We start from the raw sequence: 22979 nt of genomic DNA, 5'->3' as shown, positions 1-22979 counted from the left end.
AAAAGTCCAGTGGTGAGACTGTTAAACCAAGTGAAAACACTGCAAACTGCTCAAATTCTTTGGTTAATTTATCAGCATTTTCTTCTTCAACAACATGGTTTTTTTCTTTCAGAAATTTAGCATGACAGAACTCTGTAAAGCAAGGAAGACTTTCCAGCTAGAGGTTGATTAGCTTGAGCTTGAACTTGAACAGAAATTGGTTCTATTTTTCTCACTGCTTTTGTCTGTGCACATGCAGCTTCTAAGTGATGTCGAATTGTGGTCTTTGCAATGTCAATTTCAGTTTGATCCAATGAAAAACTTGAGTCCAGATATGTGGTTGTAACATAAACTGCATTTGTCAAATCAAATCGTTCAGTCAACTCAGTAAGTAAAGCATCTTTCAACTTTTTACAGTGAATGGCCTTGTACGCATTTAGCATTTTTTAAAGTCTTTTATGCAAGGTAAAACTAAGCTTATTCCCACTGTCATATCGAAAGACAAAGTAGTTGTTGCCTCAGCTATTAATTCCAGAATTGATAAACATTCTTTTAAGATAACAATATCTTTTTCATTTAAAGGTGGAGGTAAAAGAAAAGCACATACACAAGAAAAGCACATACACAAGACAAGCTGAATCTTGTCTTACAGTCATCTGGAGGGGTTGTTATTTTTAATCCTTCCAATTTTTGAACTTTGTTTAATGCAGCCAAGCCAATACTTATGAACTTTGAAAAAAATGGCAGACTTTTTTAACAGCCTTTATCACTGATGTCAGAACAGGTTGAGATTCCTGTGAGAATTTCAAGACACATTGAGCTGCACAGGGATTCCATTCTATTTCCATAATACGAGCAGTACAAGGCATAGCATTTGTTGTACCAGTAATTGCATAGAATATGTCCAGTTTGAATTTCTCAACTTGTGAGTTGACAATTTTTACAGTTACTTCTGAGGTATGGTCTGCTCCTATGGCTTTTAAATTTATTACAGTGTTTATGCAGTGTTTGTGAAATAACCACTTGGCACAAATATAATGAAGTGTAATCACAAGAAAATTAAACTGATTTAAGGTTTTCCAGTGATCAAAGGTGATGTTATGTTTTCCAATTTTCTCAGTGGGGATTATTCTTTTTTGTTTAATTAAAGCATCTTCATACAATTTATTCAGTCTGCAAGATAGTGAACTTGGCTTATAGTCTATTTTTCCAATTAATGTATTAACCAAGTTTTGAAAGCCAGTACCAGCTACAACTTCAAACGGGTGTCCATCCTTTACAATAAATTAAAGTATTGCATAATCATAACTTTTTCTTGAAGTACTGTCATTTGACTAGTTGCTCTTAAAATTCAATTCACGTTGTCTCACTTTTTTCACTTTGCCCAGCACAATAACTTGTTCACTGGCTGGCTGTTTTTCAGCCTTTTTTACATTTTTCTCTTCAATCAATTGTAAATAAATAGTTTTATGCTTGTCATTTAAATGTTTCCATAAGTGACTTGTTGTTCCCATTTTTTGAATTTTAAAAACTGAAGAACAGTTTAGACACTTAAAGCTTCTATTATTTTAATTCTTTCCAAAATATCAAGCAAGTAATGTAGCCATGACTAATACAACAGACAGGACAGACAGTATTACTATTATTTATTAACTGCAATTAATAAACCACATTTTGTTAAAAATAACAAATATAAACATCAAATATAAAATCTGACTTAAAGTAAAGAAAACACAGAGAAGATTGTTGCAGACATTAAAAACCCAAAAACAAAAAAAGTAACTTGCATAGTTGAAAAAAAGTCATATTACATGATGAAAAAAATCAAATATGGGAAGAAAAGCATAAAGAAAAACCCCTTAGTAAAAAATAAATATAATATTTATTACAAACCACAAAGTTGCTAAAATAATTGAGGAAATGAGCAATTAGACATAATTAAGTAACAACGTAGAAATAAATTCAATTGAAGTGTTAAGTTCTATTGAAATGTAACTTGTACGTGCAAAGTATAACAATGAACAACATGTGATATATTTAAACAAATTTGTTGTTTAGAATTAGTTTATAAAAATATTTGATGCCCTTAATAATTTACTTTTTTAATTTAACTAAATACAGCTTGTAAGATTGAAAATATACAAACATATTTTATAAACCGTTGATAATGAATTGATCAAATGCTGAACAGAACTTGAAAGTATGATTAAAAAAGTATTACATTGACAGCACTATTCACAAACATTTATATGTTTTACAAAATGTGTATGTATAAAGCCCCTGTATTCCAACAAGATAAATATAAATAACAACAATTTATATTTAACAATATATATAACAAAGGTACAAAAGTTTTAAACAGATATAGAAAGTATTTTTAAATATGTTACTACTAAAATAAACATATTATAAAGTATAATTTTTTAAATGCAAAGAATAAATTTAATAATAAATAAATCTAAAAATATAAAGAATAATTTGTTGTGTATTTAGACGATAACACACACCTATTCAAACACATGACACACACCTATTCAAAGGCCCCTGCATCCCTGTATCCCAAGCAAGACAAAAAATAAATAACAACAAATACGTATAAAAATTTGAAACAGTTATAGCAAGTATATGGTACTACTACAAAAAACAAATTTTAAAGTATAATTTTCCAAATACAAAGAATAAATTTATAAAGAATAATTTATTGTGCATTTAACACACATATATTTAAAGGTTACTATATTTCAGAAAGATAACAAAATATAACAACAGCAAAAAAAAACAAAGACAAAGACCAAATTTTAAAAGAATAAACATTTAACACACATGTATTAAAAGATAAAAAAACATAACCACATCTCTATACAATTACAACTCATAACAAAATAAGCTCACAATAACAACCAACATCAGCCCTGGTTTATAAAATAAAATTTGACTGTATTTTTAAACAATCAAAGCTAGTATACAACTATTATAAAAATAAAAGTTTTAATGAAAATAAAATGATCAAAACTTGCAACAAAAAACTTTTACCTACAAGAATCTTATTTTATATATTTTTATTTAATTAATTGTTTTACACAACTAAATAAATAAAAACTGCATTAAAAAAATTAGTACTTATTCCAGAATATAAATATATACTAAAACACTGTGTGGAATTAAAGACAGTTTGTGAAACTTACTGTACAGAACAAATGTATCACAACACAACAAAGTTAAAAAAAACAATTTAAAAAAAACATTCTCCCCAAAAATTATCTTATTATATAATTAAAAAAATAATAATACAAACAGATAACTAAATACCAAAAAAGACTTTCATTCTGAGAAAGGCTTTTTTTATTTCTATTATCTAAGTTCTCTTTGGTGACATTTTCTTAGATATTTTAGCTAATTATCAAAAAAGTTTAATATTTCAAAATACAAATGTAAACACTTTAATACTTGGGTAACTAATTATTAAAAAAAGTTTTCTTTATCTTAAAAAGTCTATTCACTTATTCACTTTAGCGCTTAAAGAAATCTATAATTTTATAAACTCTCTTGAAATCTCTGTGTCAAGTCACATCAAGGGGTAACAGCACTAACACCACTATAACTAGGCATACACGGCTTACATTCTTACTTAAATTGATTTAACTCAACGTAAAGTGATTGGATGTCAAATATGTGTACATTTATAATGCAGAATTGCACCGTCAAATGTTTCTTTTCAAATTATTGTAAGGATTCGATTTGAAAGGATTCGAATTAAAAAAGATTCAAAATTGAATTTCGAATCCTATATAGATTTGCGAATTCGATTTGAGTCTCAAAGATTCGCAGGGCCCTACATCATCTATGAATAACCTCTTTATACCATCATCCACATAGTTTTTGGTACATACCTATGAATAACCTCTATATACCATCATGCACATAGTTTCAAACATTTCAAGGCACACTTTTCTCAATCTTAAATAAATATTTGGTTTAATCCTTTAAAGTGTTTTTCTGTACGTACAATACTACTCATATTTTTTGTAGGTTTAAATGCTTGAGTCAGCTTTTTTTATATTTGGCTCAACCTCTATTCTTCCATGTAAGAAAAGCATATTTCTTAGTTTAATAAGATTATTTCTACTATTTATTTGTTTCATGGGAAATTATTACTGTTACATACATAGTTGCCACAAGAAATGATTTTTGTCTTTGAAATATCTCTTGGCAGCAATTAAAATAAAACCAAAAGCAATCAAAATGAAACCAGAAATTAGAGATAAACTCATCATAAGCAAAATGAAGTATGGCTGAGCTAATTTTTCAAGGGTTTTTTTTTATGGCTGGTCATAGTTTTTTAACTAAAATATTATGACACAATTCTAATTTCAGAAAGAGCCAGAAAAACCATTTGAGAAATAAATAAGAAATGGACAAATACGTCTAAATAAAACCCCACTGAAAAGAACTCAAATACTAAAAAATGAATCACTAAGTAAAGTGTTCCCTAAAAAAAGCTTCAAAAAAGTCTCAAGTCTCAAAAAAAGTTTGTTTGTAGCAACCAATGCTACATATAACAAATTACAATGCCATTGCTAAAAATGTAGGTAATAATTACAAAAAATTTAAAACTCCAACTTTATTGTTGATAACAAAAGCTGCAATTAGAAATTTGTTCTTATCTGGTAATGATTGGTATTATTTAAATGATTACCAAAACTTTTGACACCAAAAGATTTACTATATTTATTATATTGTATTAAAAAAAATTAAAAAATATAAAATAAATAATAAAGCAAAAGTTTTTGTTTTTCAACTAAATGTAATAGTAAAGTTAAAATCAACTAAATGAAATATCAACCAAGAATACATCAACGTGTGTATAATCAAACAGTTAGTTCAATTTTATTCAAAAACATTACAGTAAAAAGTAAATATGTATTTTGGTCTAGTTTAGCCTCATTGCACAAACCTAAATCAGTAACAGATGTTAAGATGTTTATCAAATATAAACCAGTCAGGTATTAACTGAAAAAATGAATTTCAAGATTGTACAAACGGTAACTTTGATAACCCCCAAAAATTTTGATGGCAAACACTTGCAAGATTAATAACTTTTTTTTTTATAATTTTTTTTTAAAGTTATTCTAAAAGAGAACTTTTATTAGACTTTTGTACATACTTTTTTTATATCTTATGTGTCATAACAAAAAAAAAAAAATAGTTTATTAAAAAGCTAAAAACAACAAGTAGTGCTGTTTATTTAGAGTCAAGTAAGAACAAGTAAGCTCATACTTTTTTATTTATCATTTTATTTGATCAAAACATGTAACTTTTTTATATAATATAAATTTAAAAATTTAGTATATTAACGAGTGATTACTTAGCTATTCTGCATTTATTTCTAAAATATGGTCTGCAACATTCCTCGGCCACTTCACCATAAGAAAGAGCTTGAATATTAAGTCTAAAACATAAGTTAAAACCTTAATGTGAACTTAAACAAAAATTATCAGCCTTGATAACAAAGCCAAGGCCACAAGTAACAAAACCAAAACCACCCCAACACTATCAAAAAAAATTTATTAAAAGTATGTAAACCTAGATTTCAAAATATTAGATTATTATAGCCTTAAAAAAAAACTTACTTTTTGCAGAAATGATGTGAACAGCGCACTAGCAAATGCATACAATGAACAGTTATTATTGCAAATAGAATAAGTCCCAGTGGACCCACAATAATACCAGCTTGTTTGATGGCAGCCGGTAAACTTAAAATTCCTGTGCCAACATTTCCTTTAAAAATATGAACCATCGTCTGCAAGTTCCTATATATAAAAGAATTGCAATAATAAATTATTGGCAAATATAAATTATTTGTAATGACATAAGTTTATCCTTAAATTTAATAAAACAACACATTTTTTAATTCTACACAAACCACAACAAACTAACTTAGCAACGTCAGATCAAGAAAACTAGATAGAAACAAAAAACCTCATGAGATCGTGATATGTCTAAACTTATCTAGTAGTATAGTTCAATAGATTTCAGCCAAGAATACATTTTTATAAAAACACTAATACATGTTTTTGAGGAAAATTTTTGCGCTGTTATGCTTCTCACAATAATGTGGTCTCACTCACACATTATAACACAAATCTGAATAAATATACAAGGATAAGGTCAACAATATATGAACAAAAGTATATGATAAAGAACAAATATTTGATATACTGATTTTAGAGACTGTTGATGTCTACAGGTGTGACGGCGTAGTGCATTAGTAGGTACCGTTTGGTCGTCTTGTATGGTCTCGTTATGTTTTTGTTCACTTTCAAACCGGGTGAATAGAAAGCTAAACACACTCACTCCTTGCGCTTATGGGCTAGCACATCAGAGCCAGACATAAGACCTACGTTTTCAATTTTAAATTGCGTCTTATTTTACATTCATCTTATTCATGTTCATCTGTGCTCTTTTGATTCCACTCCATCTTTCCAACAGCTAAATTTTAATTTAGCTATTGAAAATTTCTATCTCTGCCATTAAGTAGAAATCGTTTGTACAGATTAGCTTCAGGGTCAAATCATTATATTTCAACTAATCATCTGTGGGTCACCATCTCTGATTTTCCTGATTTTTACATATTGTTATGTGCATTATGTAGATAGGTTAAATTTGAAATTTCAGACTTCCAAGTACAACGGTTCAGAAATTATAGCCTTAGAAACATGATACAGTGGCCCCCCTCGATTTACAAATGGTCAGAAAAGACTACTTTACAGCTGTATAACTTTTTTCTCACTTCCAACAAGTGTCTTGTTTTTTCTAGAACTATTTTATGGATAGTTCTCTCTTTAAAAAGTGGTTTTTATTAACTTGTGTTAAATTAGAAAAAAATTATGACCTCCTCAACTTTGGAAAAAATCCTAAAATTGCTAAACTAGGCAAGACGAGGAATTATCTGGATGGCATTCATACAGATAATTCCTGGTCTTGTCTAGTTTCAACACCATTTTTTTCTTTTAGTTAGTCAACCCCTAGTATTTCTGGAACAAATCATTAAGGTAGATCTAACCATACCAAAAACCTATCAAGGATGTTCAACATCTGACAACATATTAGACAATACGCAGATGAAACTCTAAGTGAACTGTAAAAATTAATTTAAATATTGTAGAAACTGTTCAATGACAAACCAGAGTTTATTTTGGGATATCAATTTTTCATTGATCAAGAAAACAGAGTAGGAGAGAGGGAAGGGGAAGGGCTAAGCGAGCCTTTCCCCCTACATATTTTTAAAATTTTTAAAATAAAGTATAGAATATAATATAAAAAAATAACTTGAATAATTTTTAGTTAGTCTAACAACTGCACATCTCCACAGACATAAACTATAAAAAAGAACATTTTATTTAAATTATTTCATTCAAGAATATTTAAATTGTAAAAAATATTTTTAATAAATAATTGTTGTAAATACTCAGGTTTTTAAAAAATATTTATGTTGTAAATAATAGGCTGTTTATAAGATTTATTGTAAAGGTATTTTAAACATTTAGTAACTACAATTAAAACTATGGCTAAAATATGGCTAAAAAATCACTTCTTGACTGCTTGCATGTTTAAAGATGTCTAAGACAACTGTTCATGATATCATTTAGCCCAAAAGTCAACAGATGGCATTAATCTAAAAAGTTCCTCTGGAAGACCTAAAATTACCACTCCAAAAATAAATTCTTATTGAAATGTCTACTAATGTAAATGTTAGCATTTGCACAGTTTGAAAATGCTACATCTTATCCAAAAAAATAATCTAGACACCTCATATTAAAAAAAAAACCACTAGAATTGGACTATTAGTATGGTCAGTGTGGTAATGTGTCATATTCTCAGACAAAGCATGAATTATGCAGTTTGCAGCATACAAAGTCAATGTTTATCTACCACCAAATTTATGCTTTAATTACTGGTATGTTGCAGCTTCTGCTAAGTAATGTCTAGCAATAATGATATGGGTGGAACCACTTCCAACATATGTGCTGGTTGGTTTACACCATTTTACAACAAGATGAAACTGTCATTTCAGAAATTATTCAAAATTTGAAAAAAATGTGTCAAATTGGTTTCAAATAAAATATATTTTTTCGAATTTAATTGATACATCCATGAATAATGTAGCAACTTGCCATCAACAAAAATTGTCAAGACATAGCTCTAAGAAACTGAAACTAATGTTCTTGTCCACTGGTCAGGCAAGCCACACAATGCCAATTTTACCCAACAAAAACTGTTGCGTAAAATTGAAAGCAAAAGTTTCTAAATAAAACTAATCTGTACTAGTAGATCTGGGAAAAACCATAATGAAAGCATGGTGTCATAAAAGAATGCTTGTATATTGTGAGTCACTGGTTGGATTAATGTTGCGAAGAATAAAGGTTTTTCAAAAAGTTAGTAGAAGCCAGACAAAGTATTAAAATATGTTGTTTTTTAATATATCCTGTGACTCTTTTATGTTAATGCATGTTTTTTTTTATTAATTAAATGTTTTCTAGTAATAAATGCATACACTATTTAGTTTAAAAAAAACTTTTTTGCTATATATATCGGGTGATTGGACCTTTTCGGCTATAACATAGTTACAACATAGCTTTCATTTATTAGGCTGGTATAAATGTAAACTAGTGTTTATAACTACACCAGTCTAATAGATGAAGGAAATTGCATATACATTAGCCTAATAAATCTTTTTGATTATACTCATGGGCTTTTGCATGCGTCTTTTTTTAATAGCTATGCAACTCTTTCTGCTATTTTCTAATGCTCTAAAACAAAGTTTAATGGTTCTAGGCCTACTGGCAGTAAAGTTTTCTGATAGCTCTTAACCTAAAACATGGCTATAGTATCTAAAAATATTACACATAAAAAACTATTTTCACCACTTATTGTTTCAATCTTTTTTTTACAAACATGCGAGGCCTTTAAAGTAACACTTTAGCTGTTGAATCCTACATATTGCAAAATTCACCAGACCTACTTGCTTTTTGCAAGACTAACTTGAATTCAGCTGTTTCATCTTCAAATCTCAAAGCAGATAGCTATTCTTTTTTGATTTGTAAAGAATTCAATAGTTGTATGTTTGACCTGGGCATACGCAATATATCAAATAATTTGTTACAAAATTAAGTTTGAATGACTGTTCTTTTATGTGTTTTTTTTCTTTTGTTTTGTTTTGTGTTCTCCAGAACTCTATTTAATACTCTCTAAGATATTTAAAAATTGATTATTTTTTTTGTACCTGTAGTTCTAATCTTGAAAAACTCTGGAAAACACTTTAAATCCAACTGTCCAATCAGTTTTTCTGCATTAACAAGGTCTTTGAAGCTTTAATTAACAAACTCCAAATACCTCATCTTCACTCTATCAGCTTGCTAACAATTAACATGGCTTTTTGTTAAGATTTTTTTAAGCATGTTAAGTTATATCACGCATTAGACAGAGGTAGCAAGACAAGGGCTACTGCTCTTGGCATAAGAAGCTTTCAATAAAGTCTAACATCATGGACTTCTCTATAAGTTTCCTTCAAATGGTGTATCTAAAAAAGTTTTTAAACTCATTGAATCATTATTTTCTAACAGAAAGCATTAAAGTTGTCCTTAAAGGACAAAACTCTTCTTTATTTTCAGTAACATCTGGGTTGCCACAAGATTCCATTCTTAGTGATGTATTGTTCTCATCTATATTAATTATCTTCCTGACAAACTTACATTTAAAGTGACCCTATTTGCAGATGACATAACTTTAAACTCCTGTCTTGACAAAAAGTATTTTTTTGCTCGCTAAATCCATTCTATACATCTATAAATCTTTTACTCGTCCCTGTATGAAATTGTTGTCACAATTGATGTCTTTTCTCTTCTAGCCGATGTCCAAAAGATATTATAAATAAAGTTGGACCTGCACTGGCTTTCAAGTTTGAGCCTCTACCCCATTGTTGTTTGTTTAAATCTCTTCCTCTTTTCTACAAACACTATCATTGTCCCATTATTATATCTGTCTATTGTTCTTTTAACCAAAAATCAATCACATGTTACTTGTTATTCAGCATGCATTCTTTTTTTTTTCCTTCTAAATCTGCTCCTTAGTGTGTTAAAAAATTTTATTAATCTAGCTTTTTTCCTAGTCCATCGATGCTTTGGAATTCTCTTCAGGCTTTGTATTTTTATAAATCATACAGTCTACAGTTTTTTAAGTCTTCTGTCAACTACTTGCTCTTTAACTTTTTTTTTGTTACTTAAATGATGCTAGGAGTGAATTCGTTAAAAAAAATTAAAAGTTAAAATAGCTAAGTAAAAAAAAAAAGCTAAAACTTGGTTAAAAATTTAAAGTAAAAAAAAAATAGAAAATTGGTTATACACTGCATTTGAAACTTAAATTATTTTTTCTATTTAAAAAAGAAAAAATGTTAATTTTTTTTTTTTAAATACACAAAAACACCTCACAAATTAAAATAATGATATATAAAAAATATATTAAATAAATAAATATATGAAATTTTTTTTTGTTGTTTACAGATATTTATAGTATAAACATTTATAATATTTACTCTTTGGCTTAAAAGTGATCCCAAATGATCCTGAGATCATAAAATGATCAAATAAAAGAATCATAATCCTTTGCGGGTTTAAAAAAAGTTTATTTAAAACAATAACAATTTTCTATATAAATTATTTCTACTTTTAATAAAATATTTTCTTGATGAGTCTTAACATACTTATGTTTGAAACATCCTTAATTTAACATCTACCTAATATTTCCCTTACATCTATTTCCTCAAATAAAAATTTTATTTTGCTTCTGACTCTTATTGTTAAATTTTTCTTAAGAATTTTGTTAATCAATAGTTTTTAAATTTAGACACATAAATTCAGAATTCCTGTTTTTAATTTCCATGACCAAACACACCTTAATATAAAAATTAATTCAGCAATCTATAAATATATATAACTCAAAAGTAGCTTTTTTTATGAAACTAAGTTATTAGAAAATACATAATCATGTATAATAATAATAATAATAATAATAATAATAATAATAATAATAATAATAATAATAAATAAACTGAAGTAGTGCATCACTTAGAATTTTTTTTAGTGTCTTGAAAAAAAAGTATTAAAACTCACGTTGTTCCACATTCATCGGTATTTTGTTTTCCAGATGAAGATGATCTTCTTAAATATTGTTCTAACTTAACAGAGACTTCAAGATCTATTATGTTTAAAATTTTCATTTTAGGCAATAGTTATACATGCATATTTGAGATATATTTACTGAAAAAAAGAATCTTTATAAAAACTTACCATCATTTTCATTATGACTGATGATCAATGGCTCTTTAGTACCCATAATCTGTATGGGACTAAGTGACGGAAGAGCCATCTGTATTAAATAAATATACTTAAAATAGTATATATTTTTATTATATATTTTATTTATATATTATGATGCATAACAAAATAAAAGAGTTGAAAAAAACACTGAGAATATATATATGTGTATGTGTGTGAGTGTGTATCCATACCATCATCATCATCATCATCATCATCATCATCATCATCATCATCATCATCATCATCATCATCATCATCATCATCATCATCATCATCATCATCATCATCATCATCATCATCATCATCATCATCATCATCATCATCATCATCATCATCATCATCATCATCATCATCAATATCAATTCATTATCACATTATCTTCTTGAGTCTTTTTTAAAAAGTTTTGCGTGCATTACACAACACGGTTTCTATCTTGTTTTTAATTCTTTTGTTGAGCCATTATCATCATCATCTTAATCTTGAGTGTTTTATTTTTTCTTAACTGAAGTTTTTTCACGTTATCTATAACACAATCTCTTCATGTTCTTAAACCTTTTTCTCCTACATACTAATATCTAATCATATTCATATAAAAGCTTTACATGCCAAACCATCCTAACCTTTCCTGATGCACCCATCAGATCACAGTCACAATTTTTAATCTCTGTACATCAATTTTTTTCTTATCTTTTAGAGTCATGCAACAGTTTATTCCAGTTGCTATACATCATCAACAGTCATCACTCATGCTTCACACTAAACATCATAACACTCTAAATGCATGTGATGTATTACTTTCTTTTAACTTTTAATAATTCTCTAAACATGATCCAGACACACCTTATTATTACCCTGGTATCCTATTCTAATCCATTTTAACACTTAAATATCTCAAAGCTCACCATTCACCTCTTTTGGTACTCCTAAAATCTTTCTCAAAGCCCACAGATGTCATCCACAGAACTTTGTACTTATCCAAAATACATCAGTCTAACCTAAAACTGAATTACATATTTTTGATAAATAATTGGTACATACAGTATTGGCCATTAATAACATTCCATCATGTTATTGTAGTATGAATATAAGTTTGAAATTAAATATTTTAAAAATTAAAAGAGATTTTTTCTTCAATTTTTTTTAATTCAAATAAATCAAATAATTACTATATATAAATTTATTATAAAGTAATAATAAATTAAAAACTGAAATACTGAAATGAAAACAAGTGTTCATATGTATCAAAAAAAAAATGTGGCCAAAATAAACAAACCGCATCAACAAAATTAACTAACTATAAGAACAAAAAAAAATTATAATACACAAAAAATTAAAAAAAAAACTAAATTAATATTTTGTTGACAATCCTTTAGCTTTTAAGCATTCATTATTCCATTTTGGCATGGAATTCACTAAATTCTTAGTAATATCTTTTGGAACATTATTTAGTAATTTTGTTACTTCTTCTTTCAGCTGGTCCAGATCTTTTATTTCAATTTTACCAAGATTGTGTAGACCACAGCTGGTCCAGATCTTTTATTTCAATTTTACCAAGATTGTGTAGACCACAATCTTGGTAAAATTGAAATAAAAGATCTGGACCAGCTGAAAGAAGAAGTAACAAAATTACTAAATAATGTTTCAAAAGATATTATGAAGAATTCAGTGAATTCCATGCCAAAATGGAATAATGAATGCTTAAAAGCTAAAGGATTGTCAACAAAATATTAATTTTTATTTTTTTTTATTTTTTGTGTTTTAAATTTTTTTTTTTTAACCAAGACCACAAATTCTCTATGCAATTGAGATCTGGACTATTGGCAGGCCAAGACATGACTTTAATGTTGTTTTCTTCAAACCATTGCTTGCAAATCTTAGCAGTATGACATGGAGCGTTATCTTGTTGGAAGATAATTCCCGTGTCTTTTTGGAAAATATCAATAGAAGGCATCAAATAATTATCCAATATGTCTAAATATCTTTGAGAATTAAGCCTGCCATCAAATAGTTTGAAGCAACCGACACCTTCATAGTTCATGCAGGCCCAGATGCCTATACTGTCACTACCTTGTTTTTTCTATACATAGAACAATCTGGGCGCATTCTTTCATGTGGCATTCTTCTCAGCATTACTCGGTTTTTTCTTGAACCAACCTCAATGTTCATTTCATCGCTGAAAAGAACGTTGTGCCACATGCTCTTAGACCAAATTTTATGAGCTAAGCACCAGTTTTTCCTTGCTTTCTGATGTTTTTTTGATAGACAGGGTTTTTTGCAAGCAGCTCGCCACATGTAATTATGTTTTTGTAGTACTCTTCTAATTGTTTGAGCACTAGCAACAACACCAGAAGCTTCCTGCCATTTTCGACTGAGATCAGTAGATGATAACTTTCTATTTTTTTTTTTCACTATGCGAATAAGTGAACATTCATTTCTTTCATTTGAAATGCTGGGTCTTCCAGGACGCGGAATATTTTCAATTGTATTGTATTCATGATATCAGTTGATTAATCTGCTAACAGTTGGATGTGTTGTGTTTAAATGTTTCGCAATTTTTCTTATTGAGATGTTTTGTTCATTCATAGCTATGATTTTACATTTTGTCATATTATCAATAGTTTTTCCAGTCATTTTGATTTTTTTATTGCTGAAATGTTGTAGTTGCTAATTAGATGCTAAATTTTATATTTCATTTACACAAACTTTTTAAATATTTATAACAATTTTTTAAAAAAATTCTCTAACAATAATTACTAATTTGCAAATAACTTCAAAGTTTTACTCAAAGACAAACGCAATTTTGAAGGAATTTCAAAATAATAGAGTGGATACTTAATTTTAGCCATTATAATTATTTTAGACCATGAGGTAAGAGTTAAAAAAAACCAGATGATTAGTGCATCGATTGATACTTTTATGAATATCTATATTTAATTAAAAGAAAATATGATACTTATCAATTTGCACTTTTTATATTTGAAATGAGTCAAACAACCATTGATTTATTATCAATCAAAGTTGAATAATATCAAAAAAATCATGGTGGATTGTTATTAATGGCCAATACTGTATATTGATGGCAATGATTCTTTCCAAAAATTTTATTGTTTGGTCAAACAATTTTATTTTTCAATATTAACCCCATTTTAGTGCATCTCTGCTTCTTTTTGGTATTTTGGTACTTCCAAAATACCAAAAAGACTAGCAGCCTAGTTTAACTGAGCTCTAAATAGTTGGTTTTACTTTACTAACCTTGTCCTCTATTTTCAGACTTTTTCCAACTATGATAAAATTCCCTTGTTTATTTGTTTTAACTATGAAAAAATTCCTTTGTTTCTTTCATCAACTTAAATAATTTACCACTGCCACAATATCTTGTGTCTCTAAAATAACTAAACTGTACTGGAGATAATCAAATCAATGCATTTTTAAAATACATTTGTAATTTTTTTAAATCCTTATTGTAAAAAATGAAAAAAAAAACAACCTACATATTTAGTTAACTTTTACCTAGTTGATAAAAATTGTCTCCTAAATTTTGAAGTTAATTTGTTGATTCAAACGGATTCAATCTGTTTGAATTAACAAAAATCTGAGACTGTCTGCTAAAACAATTTCTTATCGATTAAACAATAAGAAATTGATTTTGGCAGAAATTGTTTTAGGTTTTTTTATTTAACAGAATTTATCTTTTTTTTTTACATAAGGCAGACAAATATTCTTTATAAAAACTTATTTAAAAATGAAAACTAAACGACGCACAATGGGGCAGAATTGCTTCAAAACTGGACATTTGACAAAAATGAAAAAAAACGTAATGAAACGTTTTTTGGTGGTAATGCATAAAAGAGTCTCTGGTCCATCTTACCTACGTGTTTTTTTTTAGGTTAGGATTGATCTTTAACCCTGTAGGACCCATAATCTAGCTCAATTCTTTTGTTTAAAAATATTAGTACTACTTTGTTTTTATAGTGTTAAAGCTCAAGTTTGATAAAAGTTCCAAGTTTTTTTTAGGGATTTTTCAATTTTAGGTTTGCCGCGACCTTTCGGTAATGAAAAAATAATTTTAGAGTGCTTAAAATATGCATTAATAAGTCTTTAAAAAAAGTGCAATTAAAATTTTTTTTTTGTTTTTTTTTAAAAAAATGCGTTTTTTGTTTATGTTCTCACTTTATACGGTTTCAAATTATTTTTTATGAAATTGGGAATGAATACAGATCGTAATCATCCCAAATTTTATTTGTTATTTCACTCATAGGCTATTTACACGAGGGTACATTTGACGGAACATTCAGTGGAATATTCGACAAGAACAAATATCCACTCGTGTGAACGCAACTTAAACAGAAATTCACGGAACATTTGAGGAACTTTTGTACCGTCCCGCCAAACCAGAACAAATAAATGTTCCGGTTTTTGTGTAAAAAATGGTTCCTATTTTCAACTATTTTTAAATTAGTTTATAACACAATAAAAATGGATTGCAAGATGATAATTTGCTGTGAAAGGCTCAAGCTATACTTTTTATAAAGTTGTTGTCATCTTAACCAGAGTTTTTAATCCTTGATCTCTGCACTGTCCTTGGTCTTGGTCATATATCAAGGCAAGAGTATCGATACTATTAGTATTACTAATAGTATCGAGGCCAATAGTATCATACTATTGGTCTTACAACATGTTGCCTTGAAACTTTTATGTCTTGGCCTTCCATCTTTCTTATTAGATTCAGAACATTTTTTTGAATATTATTTCATAATTTTATTCATTGAGTTAAAAACTTGTGGTAATTGCATGCAACCAAGGAAATTCCTATCCCACATGAGTATCAATCATAAGTAGACCAGATGTTTATTACAAAGACAGTAGTATTCTTAATTGGGATCAGTTTTAATTTGAATTGACAAGAAGTATAATTCAAGGTAACATTTAACTTGCGTTAAGAAAGTTCAATTTTCATTGTTCAATAGTTTTTATTTAATCATATTCTTTGCAAGCATTGTTATTAATGCATTTTTAATAAATTTGTAGCAATTTTATTTATAAAATTTAACTTTGAACTTATTAGCAGAGTTGTTTATTATAGGCCTGGCCAATTATAATAATAATAAAAATTATTATTATCATCATTGTTATTATTATCTATATTAATAATATTATTGATATTACTTTTGGTATATATTGTTATATTTTAGCTTTTTCATATTTTTTTTATTATATTAGCTTTGTCCCATCTTGTTATTTTAATTTGTGAACATTTACTGTGTGTTAAAATAACACTAAATTAAAGTGAAAGACTAAATATTACTTTAGTAATATCAAGTCTTTCACTTTAATTTAGCATTTGTCTACTCTACATTCAGGTAATCAAAGTTAATGCCAAACGATAGTTTTTCCAGCTGTCTTGTTGAATCTCCTGTAATAGTCTATTATTCCCCTCTATTTTTCTACTATTGCCACACCCCTCTATTACTAATAGAGGGGTATGGCAACTGAAAGACCATGTCTGGTTTGTCCAACTCATACACAGTTTTATAATCTCTTTGATAGTTTGAGAAAATTATCAAAGAAAAGATAACAATTTGAGAAAAATTAATTACAATTTAACAAAGAAATACACGCATACTAAAGAAATTCTCAATAAACAAATCATTATAAACTATAACAACATATTACTTAAAAAAATACTTTCAAAGCAAAAATTATTCATAATAGTATTTACAAAATCGTGCAAGTGTATACCTTGGTAGTACCACCAAGGTACACAACATTAGCTACCTCCAAGGTACACTGCTACCATAGTTTTTACAAAGTCGCTACCATAGTTTTTACCAAGTCGCTACCATATGTTTATAGGGTAGGAGTTGAGCAGTTTCAAAAATGCATAAATGTAGCAAAGAACATGCTTTACAAATTTTGATAATCAATTTTAAATTAAAGAGAAAAAAGAATATGCCCTTAAAAAGTTACTTTTTTGTACTGTAAACAATCTTTTATTTTTATTGCAACAACAAATGTGTTTAACGAAGGTAAAACAACTTATTATGAGCTTTGAATGGCCAATACATGCAACTAAAATTTTGGTTTGAATTCGTCACTCATGATCACAGCACAATTGACGTGCCTCCAAGGTACACACACCTCCAAGGTACACCACTCTCCCCTAATATCTAATTGCAATTTAGTTTGTAACTGAGTGTTATATTAAAAATTACTTAAAATCTTATTCAGTATTGTAGATTTATAGCTCGTTAATAATTTTTAATTGTCACATTTAAAGCTATTTGATTCATATTATATTGTGTTAATGATGCGCTTATATTTACTTACATTTATGTATATTTTTCATAGACAAGAAGAATATCAAGTAGGTTCATCGGGAGGACCTGCTAGTAATTAGTGGCTTCACGATATCGTTGCCAAAATAATAGGTGGTAAAGCTTCCCTTGATAATGACCTTTTATCTCAAAGTCAAAATTTTTCTAGTCAAGATTTTCAAGATGATCAGGTAAGTTTAGTATAATTTATTACTGTATATTTTAAAGTGCTATATATTTTTTAAAGTAATATATACAAGTATGTTAAATATTTCTGCTATATTAAGTTTAAGAAGTTCTTATTTTTGCAACCATTGGCAGACTTAAAGCATAAAGATGAAAAACAAATAATACTCCCTCCGTTGCAAAATACTGTTCCGATTTCACTTTTTTTTTTTGTTCCAAAATACTATTCCAACTTGATTTTATTGCTAATTTTGATGAGAAAAAAATCAAATTAGGAGTACCAAGAGGGCTTTTGCCCCTCTAGATTTTTGCAAAAAGATCTTTTTTTTTACAAATTACTTTTTTTGCGATTCTTTATTTATTAGTTTAGGTTTTTTTGGAGCAGCATATACACACAATTGCGTAGTTATATACCACAATAACCCAAATCTAGGATATCTATTTTATTTCTGTATATCTCTTTGTCTACACATGCTTATATATGATAAGATAATAAAAAATAAAAAATCCAGATTATTTATTGGTGTAAACTAAGTGTTCTTAGAACACTTAGTTTGACAAAAAGAGGTAATGGTAAGATTTCTTGTCCACAATGCCAAAGGTCACTGATTAGTTTAGTGCACACATTGGATTTTTCAACAGTATTTAAAAGTAAGCATTTTTTTAGTTATTCGTTAATGCTCATTGTAATCAATCTATGTTGCTCGTTTGTAAGTTCACGCGTATCTCTTTTATTCACTTTAAAATATTCAAAACACATTTAAAATCTTTTTAAGCCGAAGTATTATCTGTTTTTAAGTTTGTTGTTATTGCAGCAAAAACTGCAATAACAATAAACTTAAAAGTGCAATAAGAGCACTAGCAACTAAACTCCTGACTCTTTTTGTTACAGGTTTAAAAACAATAAAGTCATCTATTAAGCATGAAGTATTTAAACTAAATGGTTTTAACCACTATTAAATAATTTAATACAAAATAAGAATTTTTCAAAAGATCATACTATATATAATTTTTTTCCACTAAAAATGTTACAATCTTATTAAACTTTTAAGTTTATCATTCTTCTTTGACAAATTGGAATAGTATTTCGGAACAAAATATTTTATAAAAAAAACATCTTTTAGAAATTAATGGTGTGGTGGTAAAAGATAATATTATTGCCATAAATAGCACAAAGTATTATAGAAAAGCATCTAAATTTTATATAAAAAATGTTTTTAATTAAAATGCTATTGTCTATATAGATCCTTTTTGTTTGGGGGAGGAGGGGGGGTGAAAATAACTTCAAGTCTCTCAAAGTCAAGAGATAAATTTTGGTTGAAATATGATTTATAATCATTTCTTATATGTGGAATTTTTTTTTTAATGTGTATTTTTTCATTACAGATTGCTACAATGGAGGATTAAAGGAGACTATTGGTATTTTAAATATTGAAGCTTTGGATGATACAAGTGATGTGCAATCTGTTGTCACTATTCCTGATGAGGAACCAACTCAATCTACATCCAGCTGCAATAAACGAAGGAACTCTGATAATGAAAAAACTTTGAATAAAATAGCAAAAACTGAACCGGTAAGAACAAATAAAAAAGTAATTTTTTCTTCAGAATATTTGATAATAGCAAATAAAAATCTAGATGTTTAAATCTGTTCACAAGAGCTACAAATCAGAGAGGTTGCTGCTTTGAAGCGTATGTGTAATGCAATCGAAAATGCATCTCAAGCCCAAGTAGAATATTATAAATTCTTGATAAAAAAAATAAGTTGTTCTATTAGTCAAGATATCTCTTTAGTAATTAATTATGTTAAAGTCAAAAGTTCAATATCTTTTCAACAGTATACCTTGTTTACATATCTATGCAATATATATTTAATAAGATTTTTCAATGTTTTTACTAAAGGGATGGACTAAAGGAAAATATTGTACAAGCTTGTAGATGAATCTCTATTTGTATATGTTCATTATGTTACCATATTACATTATCGAAGGAATTTTTACTTTGTAATTTCAAGCATTAAAATGCATCTCTGGTGATATTTTTTAATTTTATTGTATTATTTTAACAAAGTGTATTTTATATGTTACAAATACTTTTTTTTTTGTATCTCTATGCTATATATATTTAGTATTTTTAACCAAAGAAATATTTTCTTTGTGATTTGATACAAGCCTGTAGATGAATTAAAGTAATATGATTTTTTTATTATGCCAGCGTGATTTGTTTTTTGTCCATACAAATTGCATTACTTGTTTCATTTTTATTTTTATTAACAGATCATGCTGTATTAATTTTAACAAAATGTTTTTTAACAATGTGTTCTAATTTCCCTTGAATTGTAAGATAATAAATATTATATATATGTATTTATATAGTTTTAATAACTTTTTAGGGAGATGTCTGTAAAGGAAAAAACTATTATAATAACATGGAAAGTGTTTTGGCCATACTTCGATCAAGAAGTAGAACATTAATCGATGATGAATCACTTACCCATTTTCATATTTAAATTTAGCTTCCTTTAAGTTAAATCAACAAGGGGATCTAATTGAAAGAAAAGTTTTGGTTAAGCCGAAAAGTTCTCAATGGTTTAACAAGATTTTTACTCAAATGGAGGAAAGTGAATTTAAAGAACATTTTCAAGTAAATCGTAACCCTTTAATTTCATAGTTAATGAATTGCATCCACATTTATGTAAAACTACCACAACTATGCGAGAACCTATTTTAGTAGTAAAACGTATTGCAGTTGCATTACATTATCTAGCTTCATGTAGAGTATGGTTAGAGTTGTGTCTAGCCTTTTTGGTATAGAAAAGTCAACAGCAAACTTAATTGTTCATGAATTTATTACCGCTGTTAATGACGTTTTGCTCCCTAAATATATTAAATTTCCATTGTCAGAAGAAAATTTAAATAAATGGAGTAGAGATTTTGAAACTATTCCTGGTTTTCCCAAATGTGTTGGAGCTGTTGATGGATGCCATATCCCTATTTCAGCCCCTAAAGATCAAGCAATTTCTTATTATAATTATAAAGGATGGTATTCTGTTTTACTTTTTGCCAATGTAGACTGTAAATACAGTTTCATTTATGCAAGTGTTGGGTCGCCTGGTAGAAATAATGACAGCTATATTTTGCAGAATTCTTCTTTGAAAACAATTTTAGAATCAAATCTTTTTGATAAATGTTATAAAGAGCTGGGCGGTTCTCTTGTTCCACTATGTTTAATAGGTGATTCAGTATTTTAACGCGTCATTTGTTAAAACCGTATTCTGAAAATTTGGAGCTTAGTGAAGTTCAAAAAAACTACAATGAAATATTTTGCGGAGCTAGAAGAGTAGTTGAGAATGCTTTTGAACGCGTTAAAACTCGATTCCTTGTCATTTGCAAACGTATGGAATGCGATATTAACTTTGCTACAAGAATTGTTAATGCTTGCGTCACTCTCCACAACATTTGTGAATATTGTGACATTATTACGACATTGTAATAGAATGGCTTACCCATCATCATGATGACAGTCTGGCTCAACCCAATACAGTTTCTACTGCTGGGAACAATGGACCAGGAAAAAATGTTCGTGAATCAATTGCTAAATGTCTTTATGAATAGACAAATAAAGTAATAATAATGTTTTTTATTATTTAAAGCTTTAGCTGTAATATGGTTATATATTTATTAGTTTTAAACTAAACTTACTTTACTTGAGGTAATCAAATGTGTCTATATAAATGAATATTAAATATATATGAACACAAAATGAGAATAGTTTTAAATATTCGTGGGTAGCTTATTAATGTATAATATGTTTATTCAGTACTATACCACTGACGGACTGCTTTTCTGTGTCATCAAAAGCGACTAAAGGAGATATGACCTATCCATAAAAGCCAAGTTTTATAAGAAACAGGATAACAAAATTCCAACTTCACCTTTTGTATGGCGGTTATTCTGGGTTGGGTTTCTATTTTCTAAACCTGAGCTAGCTAGATTCGCAGCGTTATTTGCATTTAGTTTTACTTCTCCTAAAATAATTATTAAAAATAAATAAAGTATATAAAAAATGTGTATATGCAAAACTGTTTGTCACTAATTTTAATTTGAGTTTTACTTACCGTTTGTTTTTCTTTTATGTACCGTCAAGCCAATTATACACGTTAACGCTATAAGTAACATTTGTTCCAGTGTCGGGTTAAATAAGTAGTCAGTCAGTTCTGCGCAAATACGGCGTAAAGTCTCCGCTAGGTTAAATCTATCGTTAAATAAGTAGTCTTGTTTCCGTTAGGTATAAACTCAAAAAACAAAAATAATCATATTTTTAAATTACATAATTAAAATGCTATCTATGATTACTCTGTTGAAGATGTTTAGCAGTATGCCTCTGATGGAATAATAAATTATTATAAAAAAATGTCAACTTTGTGGTATGTGTATATATAACCCACTATTTAAGTTAAACTTTTATATAATTTATGATTAATGTATATTTTATATTATTGTATGTTTCTGAAGTTAATTTTGTACTGTCTCAAAATCTCAAAACCCACAGTTGTTTTGGGACTTCCATTTTATGCATTGACTTGTCAATTTTGCTCAGAACTATTAGTCAATTTTGTTAAGTGTTGCAATTAAGTTTTACTAGAAATATTTATTGAAAACAATTAAAGATTAAATTAACTGTATATTTATTATGGATTTGAACCTAATTTTCAGAAAGTGACTAGGTACAGTTCAAAAAAGCTTATTGTACCTAGGGCCACTAATTTTTAAACCCTTCTATTTGATGGAATTTTATTAGTATAAGTCAATATACTTATACTAATACAAAGTAATTAGTATAGAGATATAATCGTATCAGTTTTGCCATTTTTAGATAAGTCTGGGGGCTTGAATTTGGGCGTTGAAAAAATCTGGCCATAGGTACACAAACTTCCCCTAGACCTATTTCGACCTCTTGTCTTAACAAAACTTGGGAAAAAATTAATTATTACAATTACTGATCATTGAAGTAAATATATTGAAAAATTAACAGTTTATGTAACTACTTTTTTTTATAGATTTTTGGTACTCTTCAAAAAAACTCTAAAATTTTAGATTATTTGATAAAGTCTGCTTATTTTTCT

The 22979-nt window shown here is 28.0% G+C and overlaps 1 protein-coding gene and 1 long non-coding RNA gene across 4 annotated transcripts in view; one reads left to right on the top strand and one right to left on the bottom strand.

The window, feature by feature from the left end:
- LOC100212650 (proton-coupled amino acid transporter 1) overlaps window positions 1-15353 on the bottom strand; it is a 42388-nt gene extending 27035 nt beyond the window's left edge. The window contains exons 1-5 of one of the 2 annotated variants that reach the window (XM_065813816.1): window positions 15223-15353; window positions 11325-11403; window positions 11148-11232; window positions 5610-5789; window positions 5345-5428 (exon numbers count right to left, since the gene is read on the bottom strand). In XM_065813816.1, the coding sequence (XP_065669888.1) occupies window positions 5345-5428; window positions 5610-5789; window positions 11148-11232; window positions 11325-11403 (428 nt within the window). In that variant the 5' untranslated portion in view covers window positions 15223-15353. Of the gene's footprint in view, window positions 1-5344; window positions 5429-5609; window positions 5790-11147; window positions 11233-11324; window positions 11404-14606; window positions 14747-15222 lie in introns of those variants that run through there. The other variant, XM_065813817.1, reaches the window with a different exon arrangement.
- Window positions 15354-15680: 327 nt separating this feature from the next.
- On the top strand, window positions 15681-21616 carry LOC124807674 (uncharacterized). 2 transcript variants are annotated; one of them, XR_010642563.1, is made up of 4 exons: window positions 15681-16273; window positions 17703-17859; window positions 19241-19428; window positions 20247-21616. It is a non-coding gene; the product is annotated as an uncharacterized LOC124807674 (long non-coding RNA). The 2 variants fall into 2 exon arrangements; XR_010642562.1 differs by lacking the exon at window positions 20247-21616 and having other exon boundaries at window positions 19241-20240.
- The last annotated feature ends 1363 nt before the right edge of the window (window positions 21617-22979 follow it).

The sequence above is a fragment of the Hydra vulgaris genome, chromosome 12 (assembly GCF_038396675.1).
Source record: "Hydra vulgaris chromosome 12, alternate assembly HydraT2T_AEP".
In the NCBI taxonomy this organism is placed as follows: domain Eukaryota; kingdom Metazoa; phylum Cnidaria; class Hydrozoa; order Anthoathecata; family Hydridae; genus Hydra; species Hydra vulgaris.
This window is presented reverse-complemented; position numbering and strand designations above follow the sequence as displayed.